The 21,982-nt window shown below is 44.9% G+C and overlaps 1 protein-coding gene across 11 annotated transcripts in view; it reads right to left on the minus strand.

The window, feature by feature from the left end:
• Nucleotides 1-21,982, minus strand: part of TRIP12 (thyroid hormone receptor interactor 12) — a 200,965-nt gene that overhangs the window by 130,162 nt on the left and 48,821 nt on the right. For 8 of the 11 annotated variants that reach the window (XM_077488548.1, XM_077488550.1, XM_077488545.1 and 5 more), the window contains exons 2-4: nt 17,832-17,978; nt 17,246-17,377; nt 6,440-7,230 (exon numbers count right to left, since the gene is read on the minus strand). In XM_077488548.1, the coding sequence (XP_077344674.1) occupies nt 6,440-7,230; nt 17,246-17,377; nt 17,832-17,929 (1,021 nt within the window). In that variant the 5' untranslated portion in view covers nt 17,930-17,978. The remainder of the gene's footprint in view (nt 1-6,439; nt 7,231-17,245; nt 17,378-17,831; nt 17,979-21,982) is intronic. The other 3 variants (XM_077488552.1, XM_077488551.1, XM_077488549.1) reach the window with 1 other exon arrangement.

The following is a 21,982-nucleotide window of genomic DNA, read 5'->3' on the forward strand; positions in this document are numbered from 1 at the left end:
CAGAGAACGCTCATTGAAAGTCATTGAAGCGTGGGGTTCCCTGAAATGCAATTACCAGGCCCTTCAGGTCTGGTATGGATATTAAGGGGAACCCCGAGTCAAATAAAAAAATAAATAAAATATCCATCCAGCGACGGCCTGACATTTCTTATGTGCGGAGGGCGGGGCCACCTGACCCTGCCCCCCTCGGTTGCAAATGGGGAAGCCGGGCTTCCCCAATGACGTAAGGGTGACCCCGCCCCCTCTGATGTAACGGAAACCTGCGTTACATCAGAGGGGGGTGGGGTCACCCATACGTCATTGGAGAAGCCCGGCTTCCCCATTCGCGTCAGAGGGGGCAGGTCAGATGACGGTGGCCCGCCCTCCGCATATAAGAAATGTCAGGCCGCCGGGCTCCCTCAGTGTCTCCTCCATGGAGACAGAAGATGGATGGATTCGCTGCGCTGAATCAGATCAGCCATCAATGGAGCCAGAGAGACGATCATCCGTCGCTGGATAGCAAGACTGGATTACCACCGCTGGAATCTTTTTTTATTTTTAATAAAGGACTTTTTCAAAAGTGTGTTTGTCTTATTTAACAATTTTTTACACTTTCTTTGTGAAATGGTAGGGGTACTTTTGTACCCCCTTACCATTTCAAACAGGGGGGGCGAGATCGGGGGGTCCGCTCATTAAAGGGGGCTTCCAGATTCTGATAAGCCCCCTGCCTGCAGACCCCCACAACCACCGTGCAGGGTTGTGGGGATGAGGCCCTTGTCCCCCATCAACAAAGCATCCTCTCAATGTTGAGGGCATGTGGCCTGGTACGGTTCGAGGGGGGGGGGCACTCGTCACCCCCTCTTTTCCTGCGGCCTGCCAGGTTGCATGCTCAGATAAAGGGTCTGGTATGGATTTTTAGGGGGACCCCACGTCAATTTTTTTTTAAATTTGACGCAGGGTTCCCCTTAACCAGTTGCCGACCGCCGCACGCCGATGTACGTCGGTACAATGGCACGGGCAGGCATAAGGACATACATGTACGTCCCTTGCCTCCCGCGGGTCGGGGGCCCGATCGGGCCCCCGCCCGGTGCCTGCGGCGGTCGGTATTCGTTCGGGAGCGATCTCCCGGACGAGGGGACGGCCATTCATTCATGGCCACCCCCTCGCGATCGCTCCCGACGAATAGAAATCCCCGGTGACATCACTTCCTCTCCTGTAATGTAAACACAGGAGAGGAAGTGATGTATTCTCTCCTCCGTGTCGGTATTTTTCGTTCCGACACGGAGGAGAGCGGATCAGTAAGTTGCACCAACACTCTACACACACAGTAGAACATGCCAGGCACACTCACACCCCCCCTTTACCCCCCGATCACCCCCCCAATTACCCCTGCCCCCCAGTCACAGTGACACCAATGTCATTTTTTTTTTTTTTTTTTTTTTGCATTGGTGTCATTTGTGACTGTAATAACTGTTAGGGCAGTTAGAGTTAGCCCCCTTTAGTTCTAATGTACCCCCCTAACCCCCCCAATAAAGGTTTAACCCCGTGATCACCCCCCGTCGCCAGTGTCACTAAGGCTGGGTTCACATTACAGCGGTTTATGAGAACGAATGTGATTCGCACCGCACTGCAGTGCAAATCACATCCGATCTCTGTGCGATTCGAGTTCAGCCATTCGCCGCACCCGCCACACCCGCCGCAAATTCGCACGGGACCCTTTTTTTGGCCCGCAGCAGAATCGGATCGCATGGGTGTTCACACCATGCGATCCGAGTTTGCAGATCGCACTGCGATATGCGAACTGATCTGGGGGTGTCATTAACATTTCACTGACACTCCCAGCAGTTCGCATAGGGCAGTGTGAACTGCCGCCGGGAGGCATGCGATGCGGGAACCCGCCGCGGAATCGCGGCGTTTCCGCATCGCTCCAGTGTGAACCCAGCCTAATAAGCGATCATTTTTCTGATCGCCGTATTAGTGTCACAGGTGACGCTAGTTAGGCAGGTAGGTATTTAGGTTCGCCGCAGCTTTTTATAGCGCCAGGGACCCCCATATACTACCGCATAAAGCCCCCTGATTGCCCCCTAGTTAACCCTTTCACCAGTGATCACCATATAACTGTTACAGGTGACGCTGGTTGGTTAGTTATTTTTTTATAGTTTCAGGGCACCCGCCATTTATTACCTAATAAAGGTTTAACCCCCTGATCACCCGGCGGGTGTCATTTGTGACTAATAACTGTTAGGGCAGTTAGGGTTAGCCCCCTTTAGTTCTAAGGTACCCCCCTAACCCCCCCAATAAAGGTTTAACCCCGTGATCACCCCCCGTCGCCAGTGTCACTAAGGCTGGGTTCACATTGCAGCGGTTTATGAGAACGGATGTGATTCGCACCGCACTGCAGTGCAAATCACATCCGATCTCTGTGCGATTCGAGTTCAGCCATTCGCCGCACCCGCCGCAAATTCGCACGGGACCCTTTTTTTGGCCCGCAGCAGAATCGGATCGCATGGGTGTTCACACCATGCGATCCGAGTTTGCAGATCGCACTGCGATATGCGAACTGATCTGGGGGTGTCAGTAACATTTCACTGACACTCCCAGCAGTTCGCATAGGGCAGTGTGAACTGCCGCCAGGAGGCATGCGATGCGGGAACCCGCCGCGCATTCGTGGCGTTCCCGCATCGCTCCAGTGTGAACCCAGCCTAATAAGCGATCGTTTTTCTGATCGCTGTATTAGTGTCACAGGTGACGCTAGTTAGGCAGGTATTTAGGTTCGCTGCAGCTTTTTATAGCGCCAGGGACCCCCATATACTACCGCATAAAGCCCCCTAATTGCCCCCTAGTTAACCCTTTCACCAGTGATCACCATATAACTGTTACAGGTGACGCTGGTTGGTTAGTTATTTTTTTATAGTTTCAGGGCACCCGCCATTTATTACCTAGTCTCACTAGTGTACCCCTAAATTTAGGGGTGTCTACTTTCCAAAATGGGGTCATTTGGGGGGGGGGGTTTGTGCCATCTTGGCATTTTATGGCCTTCAAAACTGTAACGCCCTTAGAAAGCCTGAAGGCGGTGCTTGGTTTTCGGGGCCCCGTACGCGGCTAGGCTCCCAAAAAGTCCCACATATGTGGTATCCCCGTACTCAGGAGAAGCAGCAGAATTTATTTTGGGGTGTCATTTCACATATGCCCATGGCATGCGTGAGCAATATATCATTTAGTGACAACTTTGTGAAAAAAAAAAAAAAAAAAAAGTTTGTAATTTTCCCGCAACTTGTGGCAAAATATAAAATATTCCATGGACTCAACATGCCTCTCAGCAAATAGCTTGGGGTGTCTACTTTCTAAAATGGGGTCATTTGTGGGGGTTTTGTGCCATCTTGCCATTTTATGGCCTTCAAAACTGTAATAGGTAGTGAGAAGTGAACTCAAAAATTTACGCCCTTTCTGTTTGTGTTTATTCCCTTTATCTCTTTGATACCTACTTAGGTAACATAGGTCATTAGCAGTCTCGTTTATGTCCTTGCACTGTTTCTTGCGAGTTGGCAACAAATTGCATTTTGACTGTTAAATTCGTGAGGGTCCTGGTCCTGTCACGTAGCAGGCCTCCATTGGAGCCCGTGGCAGCTCTGGGACCTGATTTATGAGCTCGTCTAGAATGACCGTCATATGTGTTAATATGTGCCCATGATGTACTCTGTCTGGCATTATGTGTTATGTATCAGACTCCTGCTCTTTATTTGTTTTCTTTTTTCTACTGATACTATATGGCTGTTATCTCTGTATTCTTTGCTCCTGTTACCAATAAAATTTTTGAAACAGAAAAATTTACGCCCTTAGAAAGCCTGAAGGCGGTGCTTGGTTTTCGGGGCCCCGTACGCGGCTAGGCTCCCAAAAAGTCCCACATATGTGGTATCCCCGTACTCAGGAGAAGCAGCAGAATTTATTTTGGGGTGTCATTTCACATATGCCCATGGCATGCATGAGCAATATATCATTTAGTGACAACTTTTTGTAAAAAAAAAAAAAAATTTTTTTTTTTGTCATTATTCAATCGCTTGAGGCAAAAAAATAAAATATTCAATGGGCTCAACATGCCACTTATCAATTTCCTTAGGGGGTCTACTTTCCAAAATGGGGTCATTAGGGGGGTTTTGTACTGCCCTGCCATTTTAGCACCTCAAGAAATGAGATAGGCAGTCGTAAACTAAAAGCTGCGTAAATTCCAGAAAACGTACCTTAGTTTGTAGATGTGACAACTTTTGCGCAAACCAATAAATATACAATTATTGACTTTTTTTTTACCAAAGACATGTGGCTGAATACATTTTGGCCTAAATGTATGACTAAAATTGAGTTTATTGGATTTTTCTAATAACAAAAAGTAGAAAATATCATTTTTTTTCAAAATTTGCGGTCTTTTTACGTTTATATCGCAAAAAATAAAAATCGCAGAGGCAATCAAATACCATCAAAAGAAAGCTCTATTTGTGGGAAGAAAAGGACGCAAATTTTGTTTGGGTACAACATTGCATGACCGCGCAATTACCAGTTAAAGCAGCGCAGTGCCAAAGTGTAAAAAGACCTCTGGTCATTTACCAGCAAAATGGTCCGGTCTGAAAGTGGTTAATATCCATACCAGACCTGAAGGGCCTGGTAATTGAATTTGGGGGAACCCCACGCTTTTATTTTTTTATCAATGACTTTCAATGAGCGTTCTCTGTATTTACAGGAGCCGACAATTCATTATAGCCACGAGTGATTTTAAAAGGAGTTTTTTTTCTGCAGAAATGACACTTTATGCAGGGACAGTTCTAAGCACGGGAAACATGCGCCCCTTCACAGGCATACTATAGACACCCCCCCCCCCCCGATACAAAATTTAAAGGAATATTACACTTTTATTGTTTCACTTTAATCATTAAAATCACTGCTCTCGAAAAAACTTGTTTTTAAAACTTTTTTTTGCATTAATCCATGTCCCCTAGGGCAGGACCCAGGTCCCCAGACACTTTTTAGGACAGTAACTTGCATATTAGCCTTTAAAATTAGCACTTTAGAATCTTTTCTCTGTCAAATCTTCTCTATGTTGAATATTTTCTCTATATAATCTTGGACTAATAGGAGGTAAGGTTAGGCACATTCGACCACAGGTTCTATAGACAGAGATTGTTATTGTCAGAGTCACGTCGAATCTCCTATTCTATATCGAGCTGTTGCAACAACGAAAATAAAGCATTTATGTCGGATCTTTCGTTTTTTCGGATTCTGTACTTTCGTCATTTGTCAAAACGAAAAACGAAAATACCTGAATTCTGGACGAAAATGCATTCGGACGAAAACAAATGCACATGTGTAGAAGCTACAGCTTTTGCTCTACACTACTCATTTTGTTTGTTGGACATTATTGCACATTGTTTGCAAATTGCCATTTTTTTTTTCTTTACAGATGGACTTTTCAGTTCCTTTTTTTTATCATCACTGTCTCTTTTCGGCATATTTTCACATACATCACAATATTTGTGTATATCTGTTAGCTCTACATTATTTCACAACCTGTATCTATTTTGCGTTCGTCACATTGGTATGTAGCTGCTTTATTTTTCATTTTTTTGGGGTTAGCGCAGTAATTATTTCAATTTCTAATTCTAAAAAGTGAGCCTGTACCAAGAGTTTAGAGGCTGCCATTGGTGGTCATCTGAAGCTGCCAGCTCCATTAATACAGTTACCATATTTAATTGGCGGATAACACACTTTTTTCCCCTGAAAATAGAGAGCGCACGTGTTACACGCAGATTTTTTTTAATACACAAATGGGGGGCAGGGATTGGTCTGTCCACCCCAGGTGCCACACATTTTGGGGGGAGTGGCATCATCCCACCTCTCCTGGTCCAGCACTGCCAGCCCCTTCTCATAAACTGCTCCTTCTGTGTCATTGAAAACCAAAGCTTCTAAATAACTCATTAACGCTCTTCTGTGGGTCTCCTGGGAGTGCAGGGGGTTCGTGTAAAGTTTTTTCTCCATGTGTGTTATACGCCGATAAACATGGTACTTAAGCTTGGTACTCTTTTTTTTTTTTTTTTTTTTCCCTGCAACCCGCTGCCATTGGCCGAGTGCGCTGATCGGGACTCAGTCGGGGGCTGGTTTTCCAAAATGGACGCCCCGGCAGAAGCCAGCCGAACGGCCAGCTCCTGTTGGACAGACCAACATACACGGCAGAATGTCAGCTGGTATTTTTTGTCCAGGAAAAAAGGTCTCCCGACATTCTGCCCATGTATACAGGGTTTAGTCACAATCTCTGAACATTTGTCCAGATTATGAGTCTTGATTTCACTATAAGGGACCTAATAAGCTTGATCCACATCAGTTTCTCAGTGGTAGCACAATAGTAGGCCCTCATGCCTTTCAGTATAGGTATCTTACAAGTGTTGCAATATACCACTTTTCTACAATTACTTACTTGCTAGTTTTGCTTGTAATCCTGAGGGTCCAGGTTTCGATGTCTCAGCCTTGGAAGATCCCGGGAGGGAAAGTTTGGTTTTGGAAAGGCTGCTTTTTGGGCTAAAACGAGCTGCCCAATCAAACTTAGAGGAGCTGCTAGCTTTGGACTGTTCCTTTTCCCGGCTGCTCCTCCGAGGGCTAGGGCTTGAGGCAGAACGTGAACGCCTTGCCTTGTTCTGGTCTTTCCCCTGTTTTACGCGAGCTCCAGGAGGTGCAGCAGAAGAGACAGAGGCGACTGCTGAAGAGGAAGAAGAAGAGGTGGAGGCAGAAGATGAAGAATCGGTAATGGTGCTACACCCAGCTTTGGCTGAGGTGGCCGATTTTGAAGCCAGCTTGGTGGGTTTAGGAGGTCTGTCTTCTGCACCAGTCGCTACTATGGCTGCACTGCTGCTCTTTACACAGGAGGAGTTATCTGTCCTTTTTCTTTTGTGCAGCGGGGATGATCCGGGGACTCCACCCTTCCTGTTGTGTGCTTTGCTCGTGGATGGCAATGATGTGGGTGGAGCTGAATGCTCCTGGTCAAACTGTCTCTTCTTCGGTTTATTATTTGGTTGCCTCGTCCCAATGGAGGGTTCAGCGTGCTGAAGTGCTTTGGGTTTTTTAGCAGAGCCAGGTGAGTTGGTCCGGCTGTACTCAGGACTGGCACTACGTTTTAGTCCACGGGAAGAATCTTTTTTAGGCCTGTGACTTTCTGAGCTGTTTTGTTCTGGGTCCTCTGGTTGCGGTATCGATTGAGATGAGCTACAGCCCCTGAAAGAAAAAAAGGAAGGAGTTAAAAAATAAAAATAGAAGCGCAAGTTTTGTAAATACTTTATATAAACAAACGCATATGGCTGCCGACTATGGCATCATAGAAAAAATTAAAAAAATTAAATAAAAACCACTTTAAAAGGTTTTAACAAATGTTGATCTCAAAACACACAAGCCCTCTTTTTCCTCCTGTAGCTCTGCAGGCATAGTGGAGCTATTCCTCCTCAAAATTCACAATAGAAGTACTGAAGTTAAAAAGCAGCTTTATGCCCCACCCGCGAAAAAAATGTAAAGTTAGCACCTAGAAATACTGTAGCTGCTGACTTTAACATTACGGCATTAACCTGTCCAGGCATCCCCAGTGATCTCCCCACCCAAGCGGATTGGTGTTGGTGACGCCAACCTAAGGGTAACCCGGCAGTGAAGCCTTGATGCATGCACTTTGTAAATTGGCTGTAGTCTTCCGGGACCTGTGAAGCGTGCTGCAGCGAACTGAGCCAGGAGTGGGTACCTATGAAAACCAGGTACCCACTCCTTCCTCTCCTCCAAAAAGAGGTGCCTAATGTGGGAACGGAGGAGGGAAAGCGGCGGACAAGTGAAGCTTCTCTTTTCGGAAGGAGCTCTGCTTTAATTCCCCTTAGCTCACACTGCCCCCCCCCCAGAGTACATGCATACTTATATTTGAGATTAGAAGGGTGCCAAGTCAATGTTCGTAAGGGGAGCTAAACTGGTCTTTAGTGTTTCTGTTGTGAATGTTGAAGATGAACTGCTCCACAGTGCTTGCAACTACTTAAAGCTTAGTATGAATAAGTAAACATTTAAAGCAACCATAACCTGCTTTCAGGTTTCTTTTAATTTGTACTTAGTGGATTTATAATTCCCCACTATATAATCATGATCCTAGGATTTATATCCAAAATGGCACTTATACACAGTGGCCAAGAAATGTGAGTGCTTCCCATTGACTACCAGTAGATAATTTGGTTGTCTAGTGCCAGCCCAGAACTCTAAATAGTAACATTGAGGACAAAATTAAGTCACCTTTAAATCCACAACTTCTACAATCTGTGCTAAGAAAGCAAGTGTGTTTATTATAGAAGATACTGTATCAATATTCACAACCAGTGTAATCGGCGTTTAAGTATTATGCATGTCTGGTATAGAAAATATCAATATTCACGTTTATTACGCTCTTTAACCTACACACAATGTGCAATGGCCAAGCTAGTGCAGTAAAAATAATGCATCATGTCACGCTGTAAAGCAGCTCATTTACAGCCAATGCCAAGAAGACAGCTGTAATGCATAAAGAACTGGTTATGTGCCAATAGGATTTGTAAGTCGATGTATTCACCTATGATAAAAAAATAAATAAAAATGTTTAACCTAAAGGGCAACTTCTCTTTACATTAACTACATTTCAGTGGATAATGAGTGTAATACAGCTTGGTCAAGGTCCCTTTCAGATGATCTGACAGCACCCCCACTGAGTGGAGCAGAAGGCAAAAAAATACTTTTCCACCAGCTAGACATACAGCTGTTAACTCTTGCAGCGTGGGTACAGACCTACTGCAAGGGAGGGTTTTTAGGTTTCCCTGAGTTGGGCTTTGAACAGACCCAAACAATCTGATCTGGTTAGTGGAATTCACTGCAGCTACAAAATTACAGATTTTTTTTTTTTAAACCGTCACTAAACCCAGGAACCTGCCTTCACCATATCTGGTCTCCCACAGTACACAGAACATGGTAAAGCAATATTTTAGTAAATATAAACTGCTAACAACCTTTTCTCATCAGCAGTTAGAAGTCATAAGACTGCTCTATCAGTGTCTGGTTAAAGCTTGTAGGAATTTTCATTCTACCCTGACTGTCCTATGAGGCTGCGGGACCTATGAACCTCTGTCTTGACAGTGCCGATTGGCCCTGTGCTTATCACATGCACCCTCCCCTCTCTAGCAATACATACCAAACTGAGCATGTGCAGAGTGCCCTCCAAGGCTCTGTTCTATTAGGAGATAGATTAGGTACAGTGGAAGAAGGGGGAGAATCAGCGAAGACAAGATCAAACAGTCTTTTTACACAATGTGGAGGATCAACCCCTTAGGTCCCACAGTAAGTATAACAAGTATGCTTTATTGCATATACAGACTAATTATACAGTTGTGGGATTAGAAACACTTTAATGAAATGGCACAAAAGTGGCATTTCATTTGTTTCAAAGCTGCAGAGTGGAAAAATGCAGACATTACATTTTTCCACATAAAAATTCTCCACAGCTGCCTCTTCCATTCCTGTATAAACAGGGCACATAGAAAGCCTTAGTTTTTCAGCGAATAAAAATAAAAGCTCTAGACAGGTGCAAACAAGTATTTAATTAAATATATTTTAACCACTTCAACATCCCCAACATACAGTTAGGGTTTGAAGTGGTTTATTGTGGTTATGGCTGGAGCTGTCAATCATACTTGTATAGCTGGATGCAGGACCGGAGCTGGTTGCATCTGTCCACCGTCAGCTCTAACACTGAGAACAGAGTGATCAAACACCACTGATTGGTCGGTTCTCAGAGTTCCATGAGCATAGAGCTGGTGCCTGTCAGTCACAGCTCTCTGCTCCACCTCACTGGAGCGCTGGGCTGTGGAGGGGGCAGGGGCGGCAGCAGTTCGCCGAGAGGATGAGCCTTTCCAGGCATGTGGGTTGGATCCCAACCGTATGGTCATGATCTTGCCCCAGCCTGGACGGGCTCTGTGATGTCAGCCTGCTGTCTGCTGAAAACAGGCGACAGGAGTGCAAAATAAACTGAACTGCACTCCTATGATCTACAGCCAAGCGAGCTTTGGCTGTACTTCAAGTCTATGACAAGTTATGCGTGGTCTATCAGTCCAGGGAATATTTGGGTTTCTGTCCTCTGTTCGTTGTTGGATTATTTCTTTTAGTGCAAGTGGCCCTATCATTAAAGCAGAGTTCCACCCAAAAGCGCAACTCTCACTTATAAAAGCTTTCTCCCCCCCTCTGGTGCCACAGTTCACCATTGGGTTCCATTACCAGAAAGGAGTCGATCCGAATAATCGGCAGGGGGGGGCGACACGTTGGGCTCCCTGGACAGGTAAGGTGCCCCAATATTGAAAAAAAGTCAGCAGCTACAGTATTTGTAGCGGCTGACATTTTATTTTCACCCAGGCTGGACCTCCTCTAAGATTCTGACTTTCATCAAATAGTCAATGCCGGTATAATTTCTTCGAGTTTTTTCCCCTATTGATCCCTAGCATTCTCATATAACCTAAACCCTAGGCTGAAAGGTCTCTGGCTACCATAAGCACTGCGTATGTTTTATGTTTAGATCAGGCAGACTCGCCGATTAGCAGGTACAATGCTTTACAAGCTCTCAAAAATAAAATACACTTTTTTTACCTGCAAAAAGATGTGCTATTTTATTTTATTTTTAAAAAGGTGAACTTATCCTTTAAAACAAGTGACTGGGCCATGTCTATTGTACATTGTTTTAATCTGCTCTCCCTTGCGGTCACTTTGACAGTGGTAATGGTTAATACTCATTTAGGTCTAGGTTGCAAAAAAAAAAAAGCAGTTTTGTTTGCCCGATTCCCCACTTGTCTCCCTTGTGCTTCATCCTCCTCGCACCCCCATCCAATGTAGGAATATGGGTTCTGCAAAGTACTTGCAATTGACTGGCAATTTTTTACCCAGGGGGGGAAGTACAACCCACTTGGCTCCCATCCCGCTGTTGCAATTCCCTGCCTCCTCTTGACCCCCACCCCAGGCTGATACTCCGCTCCAGGTACTCTCTTGCTCACTAGGCCGGTCCTAAACCAGCCGGCGGGGGGGGGGTTTGGGGCGTGGCTGACTGGGGGAGGAGAGCCTTTCCTTGGACACAGCATACACCATCGATTTGGAGGTGAAAGGGGGGGTGGGGAATGAAGGTTGGTGGCTTGGGGCTGCCTGTGCTCTGTCCTCATGCCTCACTTCACCAGAGAACCTTTAGGAAGGTCTGTGGCAGAAGCGGTGCAGTCTTTATACAGGGAATCAGAGCAGGTTGAGGACCAACTGCCCCCCTGCCCAGTTCTCCTCTGCTGCGATCTATGGTGCATACGGGAGCAAGCTGTCCAACGCCTTGAAAGAAAACTGCAGAAGCAGGGGCTCAGGTAAGAAGAGGGCTTTTTCTGGTACCCTAGATCTAAAATGAGCATTTAAACCCTGCAGTGTGGGAAAAGCCCCACTGTAAGGAAGGATTTTTGGTCTTCCCAATAAAGTCCCCTTTTAAAAAAAAAAAAAAAAAAAAAAAAAAAAAAAAAAAAAACACGCCACACACACGGAGCTCAGGTAAAAACACATATTGGATAAATGACCTATATTAACCAACCAAGCGAGGACATTTCATTTTTTTTTTTTTCTTCTATATTAGGTCCCAGACTGTCACTTTATAGCAACTCAAGCATTTGGCTCTGTCCTCTTAAGTCAACAACATGTAAAAAGGAGGATTTTTTTCATCATACTCACCTGTAAAATCCTTTTGAGTACATCATGGGACACAGTCAGGCTAATATTCATTACCTGCCGGGTTATATATTATCAGGTGAATGGACACTGGTAGACCAAATGTCTTCAGACAGGAAGAGATCCCCTATATAACCCTCTCCCATACAGGAAGTACTTTAGTTTTGTAGCAAACACTAAATTCTCTCTCAAAAAAAAAAAAAAATTAAAAAAAAAAAAAAAAAAGGGCCCTAGGGATCTCGGTGTCCCATGATGTATGTACTCAAAGAAGAGGATTTTACAGGTACGTATGACCTGTAAAATTTTTCTTGGAGTACATCATGGGACACAGCGCAGCATAGTAATTACTACGTGGTTGGTTATAGACCACCTTCAGGTGATGGACACTGGCACACCTTAAACAGGAAGTTGCCTCCCTATATAACCCCTCCCATACCGGCAACACCACAATTTTTGGAGTAAAGCAATATAAGTACACATACCCCAGAAAAGGGGTGGGACCGGTGTCCCACGATTTACTCCAAGAAGTGGATTTTACAGGTAAAGCTGTAATAAAAATCCTAATTTTCTTTATTATACATCATGGGACACAGAGCAGCATAGTAATTACTATGTGGGATGTCCCATAGCAATGCTATATGAGGGGAGAGAGACACACAACCCGTAGGGCGCCAACAGACTTGAGGACTTATACTGCTGCCTGCAGCACACTGCGCCCAAAGGCGATATCCTCATGCCCTTTTTTACATCCACTTGATAAAATCTGGTGAATGTATGGACTGCAGACCAAGTTGCGGCCTTGCAGATCTGAGCTATGGAGGCTTGGTGATACACTGCCCCAGAAACATTAACTGCTCTAGTGAAGTGCGTTTTGAAATGAAAAAAGGTGAAATCTTACCTTTTAACCATTAGGCCTGAATTAGAACTTGCCAAATCCATTTAGCAATAATGGATTTTGACACTGCCTGTTCCTTCCTAGGACCCTCTGGCAGCATAATAAAACAAACAGTCTCAGACCTGAGAAGTCATCTTTGAATAGACCGTGACCGCTCTCACTACATCAAGACAATGCAGTGAGTTCTCTACTTTAGAACCTGGTTTTGGAAAAAAAAAACTATGATAGGATAATATCCTGGTTTAGGTGAAAACCTAAAACCCCCTTAATTAAATACGGCTTCTTTACAGGAAAGATCAGCCAACTCCAATACCCTCTTGCAGAGGGTATAGCAACCTGAAACACCATTTCTCTTGTGAGAAGGACCAAGGGAGTATGCTGTATCTGTTCAAATGGCTGTTTTTTGCAATATCAGCAAAACAACCAAGTTCAAGTCCCAGGGGTTCAAGAGTGGTCTAACTGGTGGAATAAACCGCCTTACCCGTTGTATAAACACCCCCTCCCCCGAGCAAAGAATGTGAAGCAAACCGTCTTTGAAATAAGACTGATAAAGCCGAGACTTGGCCCTTAATACTACTCAAGGCCAGCTTCATCTGTACTTTTAGAAAAAACAAGAATTCTACCCATGTTCTATTGCCCTAGGATTCACACCAGGAAACATAAGCCCTCCAGAATCTAGAATATATGATTCTGGAAGCCAGCTTCATTACTGAAGGTAATCGCTGACCCAGAGACTACGTCTCTTCAGAATGTGGGTTTCAATAGCCCAACTTAAAGTTTTCAAGGTAGGATGGAATATCGGTCTCTATGAGAGTAGGTCTGGCTGTAGTGGAAGAGACCATGGATCCTCCACCGCCCTCTGGGTCATGCTGGGGCTACCAGAATTACCGGCTTTCTTTCCAGCTTGATCCTGTGGTAGCAACTGAATAGGGGAAAAAAAAATAAAAAATTCAGTGAAAACTGACCCCATGGGGTCACCATGCATCTGTCTCGCATGCGAGTGGATAACTTGTCCTTGACATAAATTTGACCAACTACATGTTGAGCCTGGACGCCAAAAGATCTACGTCTGTGATCCCCCTTTCTTGGCATTTAGCCAGAAAGTTTCTGGGGTAAAGGGACCACTCCCCTGGGAACTGCTGGTGACTCACGTAGTCCGCCTGCCAATTCTCTTCCCGGAATGAAGACTGCCGATAGGCAAAGAACATCCCTTTCTGCCCAAGCTAGAATATGGTCCACCACTCTGAGCTGTGTAACCCTTAGTGCCCCCATGGCGATTTGATATAGGGCCACAGCTGTGGCACTGTCGGATTGGATCCCGACAGGACAATCCCATAAGCTGAATGTTCAGGGCTTCAGAGCCAGACACGCTGCCCGAATCTCTAGGATGTTGATGGGCAAGGCTTTTTCGGTTCTGGACCACTGTCCCTGGACAGTTGTCTTTTCCAGAACTGCTCCCCAACCTGAAAGGTTGGCATCTGTCGTTACCACTGACCTGATCGGCTCCTTTCGCATGGAGTCGATCTCCAGGAACGGATTTAGATTTTTTAGATCTAGAATGGGTCTGACATCTCCATTCGATTTTGGTACCGTAAATAGGTTCGAATAAAAACTCCAAACCTTGCTCTTCTGTGGGGATCTGTATGATCACCCCCTGAGCTAATAAAATCGGTCTAGTGCCCAAAACAGATTACATTTTCCCTGGATCTTTGGGAACATTTGATCTAAAAAACGAGATAGAGGAGACTCCTGAAAGTCTAGTTTGTAGAGAGACACTGAAGATGACGATTTGTCCTGAATTTCCTCTTGCCAAACTGAGTATTGCATAAGTCTTCCTCCCCCACTTTAGTGAGGGGGAGCACCTCTTCATAATTAAATTCTGCTTTGCAGCTTTCCGGCCCCAGGTCTTCTACTGGGCCTGACCCTGAGGCTTTCCTCTAGAGTTTGACGGTGGAGGCCATAGCCACTGCCTAGAGGCGGATGCCCCTGACACAGGGAACATACACTGCGGCAGAAGGGCACGTACATGCAGAATCACGTATATCTGTACATTGCCCTTCAAGATGCGGTTTGCGGATGTGCACGCTGCCAGCGGTGCACCCACCATGAGCTTTATGAGTGTGATTACGGGTCCCACGGACAGAGTGATAGTCTCACGGAGGGGTAGAAGAACGGGGAAATGCTAATGTAAACAAGAATTTCCCCGTTCTATGGACACTGATCACAGCTCCCTGTAAATCGACAGCGGTGATCAGTGTCGTGTCCTTACTTTCAAGGCAGATCATCCTCCTGGTAAGGCTTATCTGCTGTTTGACCTGATCCTTTACGGACTGGCAAATACCAATTGCTGCAACAGCTGGCTGAATAGCTGAACTGGCCAAAGAAAAGGAAGCCTGTAATAACTCCAATTTGTCAACAGGGTCTTTCAAGCCCTGTGTGTTATCTACCGGACAAGTTAAAATCTTGTTTAAGGAAGAGACTGCTGCATCTACGGCTGGCATGCTCCATTTTTAAACAAACTTTTCATCCATGGAATATAAAAAGGGAAAACCTCTTTAGGAGAAACAAGTGTCCTGTCAGGATGTTCCCAATCAGCGTACACCGCCTGTTCTAACAGGGGGTTTAGAGGGAAAGTCTGTACGACCTGAAGAGGCCACGGAGATCCCAAAGAGGACCAGAGAGGCTCAGTCACCTCTGCAAGATGCAAATTAAAGGCAGATGAACCCTTTTTGTCAGTCAGGATCAAAAGCCTCACCAACTGAGGCGCAGACATCGACTGGATATCTTCTTGTCCAGATTGCTCGGAAGCAGACTCCTCTGCTGGGCACTCCACCAAATTGAGCTTTAAGCTCCTCCCCATCCTCAACCTATTCCTGCTCCAGACTAGGAGACTCAGAGGAGGGGGAACGGTCATGCTTCCTGCCACCCTGCGGGATGGAGGCAATCATGGCAGCAATCCTGTGCTCTAGCCTGGCTAGGGCTGAGGACAGTGCATCCTTAGTGAAAAAAGGGTGAAGCAGCAGCGTTGACTGTAGGCAAAATACCAGATAGGCGCAGGGGCTCAGATTGCCCGGAAGCCCCTGGTCCTTCAGGGGACACAACACTAGGGATAAGACTAGGTTCATCAGGACTTATTGAAGACATAGGTGTGCCCTTCCCTGTGGTGTTAGTCCCACTGCTCTTTTTGGAAGACATTTAATAGCCACAATGAGTACTTGGGTGTAGTATTAAAACACCTCAGAAGGAAGACCCTCACCAAGCCCCTATGCAACAATCCTGCTAAGCACCTTTAGCCTGCAAAGCAACACCTGGTGACTCACGTGACCCAGGGTAAGGAAAAATTAACCCCTGCAAGTGTGTTCAGAGCCTGCTCTGTGTTCCACAGCTGCCTTCTGGAAGCACCACATGCTTGGCCTACACAGCTTAAAATATATTGTGTGCGCGGCGGATCGCTCTGTGCATGCGCACGCAGTCCCGGCGAATGGGCGTGACTGTATTCGCGTACGACGCACATTTTCATGCACCCAGGCGAAAGGCTATGGCACGTGTGTGATGAAGCTGCGTGCGCCATGGCTGCCAAACAAACTGCCGGCCCCATCGGTGCTCTTCCTAATGCACATCCGCCATGGTGAACTAAGCGAAATGGCACACCATCAGGTGCCATAATACAGGTACAAAAAATTTTTTTTTTAAAAACACACACAGCCAGACAAGAAAAAAGGTACACGAGGCAAAAACACCCACAGCTAGCCCAAAACTCCCCAGTATAGTCACCGCACACAGGTGTCCAGCTTTTAACTAGCTTGACTGATTATTACGACTGGGACACCCGACAATAACAAAATAAAGGGGTTTCAATTACCCGTCCAGGCGCAGAGCCACTTAGAAACTAAGAGCCCAATCTTCACCACGGGTTCCTGTCACTTGGACCTTCAAGGTATGGGTACCCTTTTCAGGTAAAGAGTCAACTCCCTTGGACCTGTATAGCACCCTGAAGGAAATACCTTAGCTCTGTAGTGTCCAGGAATTCCACTCCGCAGGGTCCAGCGCCCGGAGGCCGCATTACAGGCAAAACCTCACAGGATCTTGAATCTTCTTTGCAAGGCTTGGGTACCATTTAGCTAAGCATAAAAGCCTGTTGTGTCCAATGGATCTGATCGGTAAATCCCTTGATTCATTTTGGAACCATTTGTGGGACTAGAGATCTGGAGCTCAGGAGAGCTCAAACAAACCGTGCCATCCACCTTGCAGACAATGGTAAAAAAAAAACTAAAAACTAAAGTACTTCCTGTATAGAAGGGGCGTTATATAGGGGATCCCTTCCTGTGTGAAGACTATTGGTCTACCAGTGTCCATTCACCTGATGAAGTATAACCCAGCAGGGAATGACTATTAGCGTGACTCTGTCCCATGATGTATGAAAAATAAATTCGATTTAATATTCTTCTAGTTTGAATAACTGCAAGACAGTAAGCCCCCTGAATATGTCTAAACTTAGGAAATGGGTTTACACATTTCACACCCTCAAAGACCATTAGCAAGAAACTCTGCCTACAAAGCAGACCTAAGCAAGTTAAAGAAAGAAAAAAAAGTAATTAGTAAAGTTACCTTTTAGAGCTGTATCCCCTGGACTGGCCAGAAGCTGTATTAGTCTGCACTTTGGGGGCCTTAGAAAGAATCTTTCTGCTCTCAGGAAGGCTAAAAGTCTTATGGTCTGCCTGCTCTAACTGGGACCTGTTGCTGGAAAACCAAGAAAGAACTGCATCAGAGGATACTGGGAACAACAGATCCCTCCGGTCACAGTAAAAAGTAAGAGAAACAACTCAGTAAAACAGCCAAAGCGCGAGACAGACATCAAAGGATCAGAATGTATAAAACACCACAATAGTACCCACCAAGGATTAGGACAATGACGACTGCTGACTCTTAAGAGGAGCCATTCCATTTAATTTATGGATGGAAAAAGCCAGTATAGTCTATAAATAAAGTGAACAAAGACCAGCATCTAATAAATCAGATTCCAGGTAAGGAATAGTTCTTTCCTGATCCATGGGACTATTAAATATTAATGGATTTTAGTATGGTTATTAAACCAGTCAGTCCCTCTGTTCTATGGCAGTGGCTTACAATGGAATCTTAGGAAGAAAATGTCTGGCACTACCTTCACCCGTAACCAGACAGACAAATTATTTACCTTCCTCCTGCAGTGTCCTCTTGCGGCTGGGCCCCAGCAGTGTTCCTCTGTGAACGTCGCAGTGACCCCCCTGGATTGTTATTAGGCCGGCTGGACATTGGCACCTTTCTCCTGAAGGGACATACCCTTTCTAGACACTACCATTCACTAATAAAAAGGAGAAGAAGAAAGAAGAAAAGGCCAATTATCAAAACACATTTTCATATTGCAGTGCAAAGTTAGGGTATATTAACAGTACAATAAACATTCCATTAAAACTGAATTTTTCTGGCTCCAATGTACACAGCTGGTATATCGAAAAATCTGAGTATGAGGAGCTTGAAATCATCTGTTTGGTTATTTTACAGTGACGCAAGTTTCTACAGCAGCACAACCCGATAAGGAAAAACATGAAGGCATGAAGGCATGAAGGCATGAAGGCTACCACCGCTACCCTCTCCTCCGAGAGCTTTACTTCACCTGTCAGGCTGATGCTTTAGTCCACTGAAGAGATTTACCCTTCACTTACTGCCCAAGTGACACCCATACAAGAAGAAACAGTCAAAAAAAAAAAAAAAAAAACCAACCACACACACACACACACGGTCAGTGGTCCATCCTAACCCTTCCTCCCTCAACTAAACGTTTTGGGTTTTTTTGTTAGCCAAAAAATAGAAAAAGCGTGGGAATTTAAAAGTGCTTAAACTATCAGGAAGAAGCAAAAAAAATAATAAACTTGGTATAGATAAAACCACAGCAGTTTACAGGCAGTCCCCAAGTTACAAACGACTCCTACTTGCAAACGGAGGGAGACAACAGGAAGTGAGGGGAAAATCTACCCCTGGGAAGGGAAATTCACTCCTGTAAGTTACCATGGGAACAAGGTGTCCCCTCTGAAGCTGTCAATCATTCTTTCCACAACAACCCAAAATTTTCTAAATCCAATTGTCAAAAAGGGACAAAGTGAGGTGAAGTTTTCTGAACAGGGGCACAAACAGCAAAACAAAACATTACAGGGCTGATGACCCTTCTCCATGCTATCCAAAAAATGCATAATTTTGGCTGGAGTTACACTTAAACAAAAATTAGCCTGTTCCAACTTACAAATTCAACTTAAGAATAAACCTAGACCATATCTTGTTTGTAAACCTGGGGCTGTCTGTGCTGTACTTTGAATGTACAAGGCACTCTACAAACAAATGGAGTAATACAGCAAACCAAAACAGCAGTAAACTACTACACATTACTACAGGATTTGTCAACATATAACCTAAAATACTTCTCATGTAAGGCCTCATGCACACGAGACGCTGTTAAACGCGTGTTCAGAGGCAGTTGGACACTTTTTTCAACTGCCCATGAACTCATTCAATGTTATCCTATGTGTCCATGTACAGTGTCTCGTTTTTTGCAGTTTTTATGCAGTTGCGTTTAACCTAGCTTTTCCAGAAGCAAAAAAAGGGTTCAGATGCAAAAAATGTCCACGTTTCAGACGCAAAACGTGGCACCCGCGTTTCTAAGCGTTTTTAAAAGAACCCAATTTTTTGGACCTGAAAACAATAAAAAAAAAATGTTGTAATTATTTTATAGAATTCATATAGCGTATTTACTTTGTAATACAATCCCATAAAATCTCTAGTGTTTCCAGTAGCTTGGACAATGAGGAATGCCTCCACTTCTTTGCCCCAAACCCTCATCCAATTTCTAATCTAATCAGTGACTCCTAGTCTGGCCAAACCATAGCATTGTCTTTTTTTCACATAGAAAAACCTGCATACCAATGTCTAGTGAGCCCCCACCATGTTTCCATGTTGAACACCCATCCTTCATGAAACAAACTTTTTTCCACAAGCCACCCCCCTTCCCCCAAGCTAGGCTTGTCCACACCTTGGATTGTGATTAGCAAGTTGTTGCTCTTGGAAGACACATCTCTGAAAATGACTTCCAATGTAACCCAAAACCAATTAATTGAAGTAATTCAGAATCACATGCAATTACGGGATAAATCCCATATGGCAGAAACAGTTAAAAAAAAAAAAAAACATGCTTTGAGAGCTTGGGGAGGGTCTACATGATGTTATCTTTATAAACGCTTATAAAACGCAAACGCGGCTAAACGCGACATGCAAACGCGGCAAAACGGGCGTTTCAGCTTTTTTTGGAGCAGAGTTTTCACCGGCGTCTTGTGTGCATGAAGCCTAACAGAGAAGAGCTTTTCTTCAAATGACTGACTGTTGTGTTGACAAGGGGTGTGGGATACATCTCCATGAGTTTCGTGGAAACTGCTTCTTCAAGAGACACCAAGCTGAAATAGATTCAAAACTACTAAACAGATAAAAAGTGGTGCGGTGTGGTACAAGGTCGGGGGTGGGGGGCGTAGGGCCCAGGAATGCGTTGGCCCCAGCAAGCTTTCATGCTCGCAGCCGAGTACCTGACCGTATGAGCCCATTTATTATTTTGAATTATTTATTTTGAGGGGGTTGTGTTAGACTAAGTATTCCCAACAAGTTGTTTTTTTAATATGTGCTTGTTGCACCATGTTCCTGTTCCAAAAAGCATCCTGTTCTTTTGTGTTGCTTCCTTTGTGTGCAATGGCAGGTGATCCTGTGGGTCCCTCTGCGTTCCTATAACAAACAGACCACGCTAGGTATGAAAGCACATTTATCCATGCGTGGTCAGTTTTCTGGCTGGGGAGCACAGCCAGCCTGCCCCCAATGGTCAAGACTTGTACAGATATGCCCCTCAACACAGCTCCTCACCAGGAGGATCAGTGTATTGCCGTTTCTCCACCCCCACTTCCCCAAGCGCCTTAACCACTGGGCACTTAAACACCGCTCGTGACCAGACCAATTTTCAGCTTTCAGTGCTCTCACACTTTGAATGACAAAATTACTCAGTCATGCAACACTGTACCAAATGAATTTTTTGCCCTTTATTTTACCCACAAATAGAGCTTTTTTTGGTGGTATTTGATCACCTCTGGGTTATTTATTGCGCTATAAATGAAAAAAGACTGAAAATGTTGGGGAAAAAAAAAATCAATTTTTCTTTGTTTCTGTGATAAAAAAAAATTAGCAAAATTTTATGAATTTTGGCCACAATTTATACTGCTACATATCTTTGGTAAAAATAACACAAATTAGTGGATATTATTTGGTCTTTGTAAAAGTTAGAGAGTCTACAAGCTGTGGTGAAAATCATACAATATGTATCACATCTGATGTACTGGTGGCCTATCTCATTTCTTGCGACTCGAACAAGCCAGGACAGTACAAATACCCCCCAAATGACCCCTTTTTTGAAAGTAGACATTCCAAGGTATTTAGTAAGAGGCATGGTGAGCTTTTTTTCTTTGCAAAATGAAGATTTTTTTTATTTTTCACAAAATTGTCATTGTAATGGGTTATTTCTCTCACGTGGCATGTGTATACCACAGATGACGCCCCAAAATAAATTCTGCTACTCCTCCTGAGTATTATGATACCACGTGTGGGACTTTCACAGCCTGGCCACTTAGAGAGGCCCAACATGCAGGGAGAGCCTTCACGTGTTCTAGGAGCATAAATTACACATCTAACTTGTTGACTAACTATTACACTTTTGAAGGCCCTGGAGCACCAGGACAGTGACACTGATGTGGCACTGATGACAGATGGCACTAATACGTGGCACACTGGGGGACAGATGGCTTACGGCTGCTGCAGCCGCTAATCTCTCCTTCCTCACACGCCGTCTGTGTGAGGAGGGAGAGCCGGCGATGAGAGATGATCTCATACGTTTACATATGATATCATCTCATTGGGCACGCTGATCGCGCTGTAAACGGCCGCTTACAGTGATCTCTCACTGGCTGTGTCCAGGGGACACGGTCAGCACAAAACTTCCCCGAACTTCGCGGGAGTGATGGCCTCCCGGCAATTGGCGTCCGCTCTGCAGCCATCTTTCGGCTATAGAGCGGACGCCTAGTGGTTAAGCAGCTGAGAAAGATTATGCAATAAGAAAAAATAAATAGGGCCGTTACGGATTCAAATTTTCATGTTAGATTTAAACACAGCATGTAAAGCCGATAATCGTGTTAGTTCCGTAGGGCAGCAGTGGGTGACGTCATGTGTAGCTCCTCCCTTGTGTGCGTTATGTTCAATCAGAACTTCAACGTCACCGGACTCCTCCAG

This window comes from Lithobates pipiens, unplaced genomic scaffold (assembly GCF_037356315.1).
Source record: "Lithobates pipiens isolate NorthernLeopardFrog02 unplaced genomic scaffold, aLitPip1_a1.2 Scaffold_18, whole genome shotgun sequence".
In the NCBI taxonomy this organism is placed as follows: Eukaryota; Metazoa; Chordata; class Amphibia; order Anura; family Ranidae; genus Lithobates; species Lithobates pipiens.